The sequence below is a fragment of the Arvicanthis niloticus genome, chromosome 2 (assembly GCF_011762505.2).
Source record: "Arvicanthis niloticus isolate mArvNil1 chromosome 2, mArvNil1.pat.X, whole genome shotgun sequence".
NCBI classification, from domain to species: domain Eukaryota; kingdom Metazoa; phylum Chordata; class Mammalia; order Rodentia; family Muridae; genus Arvicanthis; species Arvicanthis niloticus.
This window is the reverse complement of record NC_047659.1, coordinates 79,408,507-79,411,740: the sequence shown is the minus strand read 5'-3', so window position 1 is coordinate 79,411,740 and position 3,234 is coordinate 79,408,507. Positions and strand designations below refer to the sequence as shown.

Genomic DNA, 3,234 nt, shown 5'->3' with positions numbered 1-3,234 from the left:
GCTATGTAATCACCATATCGAAGTTTTGATCTATATGTCTCTACTTTTATGCTACCATAATCCCATCCCACACCCGTCCCCTCAAAAAATAAGGAGGAATATTGGTCCTTGAAATAAAAAATAAAAACTCAGTGCTCAAGCAGAATGTTTGAGAAGGATGGGTGGGTTAATTGCTTCTCGGCTTGTCAGTTTTCACAGTGATTTTAATTATTTGATTTCTCTATTGCTACCAGGACATAGCTGTTTGCTTCTCAGACCATGATGAAGTCAATCCAGCTTTGCATTCTACTCTGGTGCTGGAGAGTGATCTGCTGCCATAGCTGTGAATTGACCAACATCACCATCTCAGTCGAGAAGGAAGAGTGCCGTTTCTGTATAAGCATCAACACCACTTGGTGTGCCGGCTACTGCTACACCCGGGTAGGTCCTGTGCTCTGCTGAAGGCAGGGTACTGGGAAGCTGTAGGAGCCAGGATTGATGAATTCCCACTTTATCAATAGTTTAATCTCCTAAGCAAGAGCACAAGTTCTATAATTAAATACTGTGTGTTGTGAATGGGCTAATAACTAGGATGACAGTTTAAGGCTGGGATTTGATATGGACGAACTTAGTAAATCTTAGAATTAGATATACTTGGTAACATACTGACTATAAATATAAATTATTTCTATGCCATGTTTTGTATGTAGAGAGATAAATAGGGACTATATGTATTTAATCATAAAAGAACTACAATATTTCCTATGTAGGCAATTTTTATAAGGTCTTGACTTTGACATAGAGATAATTTCAAATACTTATCTATGTTACATAAAGACACAAATAGCACCTTATAAAAAGTAGAACTTTCTGATGAAATGCACTTTATTTAATGATGAATGAGTTATCAAACTCTACTTCTACACAACGTATTGCCCATTTCTAGGGCTATCAATCAGGTAACATGGTACCAAAATAGAAAGAGCAGCACCTTTATTTTCTTGCCTCAGCACAAATAAACTCTCCACTGGAAAGTGTTAGAAGGAAAAATGTGTTGTTTTTGAAGAATATTCTTATATGCAAAGTTTATGTCCGTTGAAGGTAATACCACTACAATGTAACTATCACTTAAAAGAGGAAAACTGTCTGCCAAGCAATGAAATTATTAGCATGTTACAAAGGTTCAGAAACATATAATGTTATAAATATATACTGATTGTATAATGATAAGCATTAATATTCACACCATATTATTTTACTTTTTTATAGATGCAAAACAATATATAACTTTCCTGAAATTTAACCTGTAAGATTTGTAGTTTAAGTTGGCATTAATATATCTTTCAATTAAGTATGAAAAGGCAACAAAAATTGTAAGTCATTATGCCTCTTCATCATTCTTCTACATTTTCTACATTAATAGTCAAAGTGCCTTTGCATTTTGACAAATAACTAATATTCTGATATGGACACCAAAATTATGAAAGAAATGACTTACATTTTCTGTAAGATGTCTAGAATAAGTATAAAATGTTCCAGAAGAATTGGAAAATGAAGGACACTGCATAGGTGGCCTGTGTGGTTATGTGGGTTTTCATAGTTAAATGTGACAGCATGCAGAATTAAATTACCATCTCATTTTAATTAAAATGAACAGAAACTTCAAATTACATATATTACATATCCTTATTTTCCCTTTCTTGAACTTCTCAGGATCTGGTGTATAAGGACCCAGCTAGACCCAACACCCAGAAAGTATGTACCTTCAAGGAGCTGGTGTATGAGACCATAAAATTGCCTGGCTGTGCCCGCCACTCAGACTCCCTCTACACATATCCAGTAGCCACTGAATGTCACTGTGGCAAGTGTGACAGCGACAGCACTGACTGCACCGTGAGAGGCCTGGGACCCAGCTACTGCTCCTTCAGTGAAATGAAAGAATAAACAAGAATGGACAATGCCGTTTTCCCACCCTTGTTCTGAAGAACTATGATATCCAAAATGTCTATGTCTGCTCTGTCCTGGGGATGCAAACTACTGCCTTGGGGACCATGAGACCCACTGTTGTCCTCTATCCTGACAGATAGAGAAGAAGAGCTCAGGACTGGGAGTGCCAGGGCCAGGACTCTATGCCACTCATCTCTCCATCCATACTGTTTGTTATCTAAGTCATTCACTCTCAACTCACAGCTTGGGGGTGGGGGAGGCTTTCCTCTTCAGCAATCTTAGGAATCTTTTAAAGCAGTCCCTTCCTTTTAGACAGGAATGCATGAGTCCAGAGAAAAGAAAGAAAGGTGGAAATCTGTGAAAGAGCTAAACTTTTTAGAGTCTGCTTTTTAGAGTCATTAGACTTTTAGGGACTCCAGCATGATTGCAAACTTAAAGCCTAAAATCTACGAGGAAGTCAATGAGAAACTCAACAGCTTCCTTAAGAAAAAGGCAATACATGCCTTATGCGGGAAATGCTGATGTAGCTGGCTGAGGAGAGCTGGCCCTCACAAGGTTAGGCTACTCAACTCTTCTAAAGCGTGTGGAGTATTAAGATAGGATCAAACATCTGTAGATTGTTCCCTGCAGATGAGGACAGGAGGAAGTGACCAAGTTTAGAATTTCCAAGGTATTGTCACCAAGTTCTTTAGTTAAAGAAAAAGAAAAAAATTAATTTGGAACTGTGAATATTAGTCCACATTTATTCGTTACTTTAAGAAATGATCAAATGCTGGTAGGGTACTGCAAAACTCCCTGATCTCACCAGCTTTCCCTCGCATGCAGCTAAGGAAGGTTTTGAAGTGGGTTTCAAAGAAATTTCAGTGATTAATTAAATACATTTAGCTTGCCTACAAATACACCTGTATAATTTAATGGTTATATAAAATGAACCATGAAGGGAAACTGCTGTTTTCTAGGACCCCCTACTTATCTTTTGCCTATTCATGTTCTCCTAAATCTTTTGTTCCTTTCAAATACATCATGAGTTGAATTCTTTTAAAGATGTTAACTCTTTTCATCATGTACTTATTTCACAGTTATGATGCTTGATTAATTTATTTAAATCTTATTTTTTTAATAAAAACTCTACTAATGAAAATAAATGTTTCATTGTTTTATATACAAACAAATAGCCTACATGTTGATATGTCTATAATATTGCTAGGAAAAGTATTTAAGTATGATTTTTACTGTTTCTACAAAAATAACCTATTTTCATTTTCAGAAATATTAAATATGGTTTTTTGCATTTCTAAAAGCATTTTG

The 3,234-nt window shown here is 36.1% G+C and overlaps 1 protein-coding gene across 1 annotated transcript; it reads left to right on the top strand.

Annotated features, from left to right (window-relative positions):
- The first annotated feature begins 258 nt into the window (after positions 1-258).
- Fshb (follicle stimulating hormone subunit beta) lies at positions 259-2,884 on the top strand. Its single transcript, XM_034496727.2, has 2 exons — positions 259-420; positions 1,693-2,884. Exons 1-2 carry the CDS (start codon positions 259-261, stop codon positions 1,921-1,923), a joined length of 393 nt encoding a protein of 130 aa, XP_034352618.1. The 3' UTR covers positions 1,924-2,884.
- Positions 2,885-3,234: the final 350 nt, after the last annotated feature.

Excerpts from the sequence above, each read along its gene's own strand:
- Fshb (XM_034496727.2), top strand. The coding sequence starts at position 259 with ATGATGAAGTCAATCCAGCTTTGCATTCTACTCTGGTGCTGGAGAGTG. Across the intron at positions 421-1,692 it reads CCGGCTACTGCTACACCCGG|GATCTGGTGTATAAGGACCC; the intron begins GTAGGTCCTGTG and ends TGAACTTCTCAG.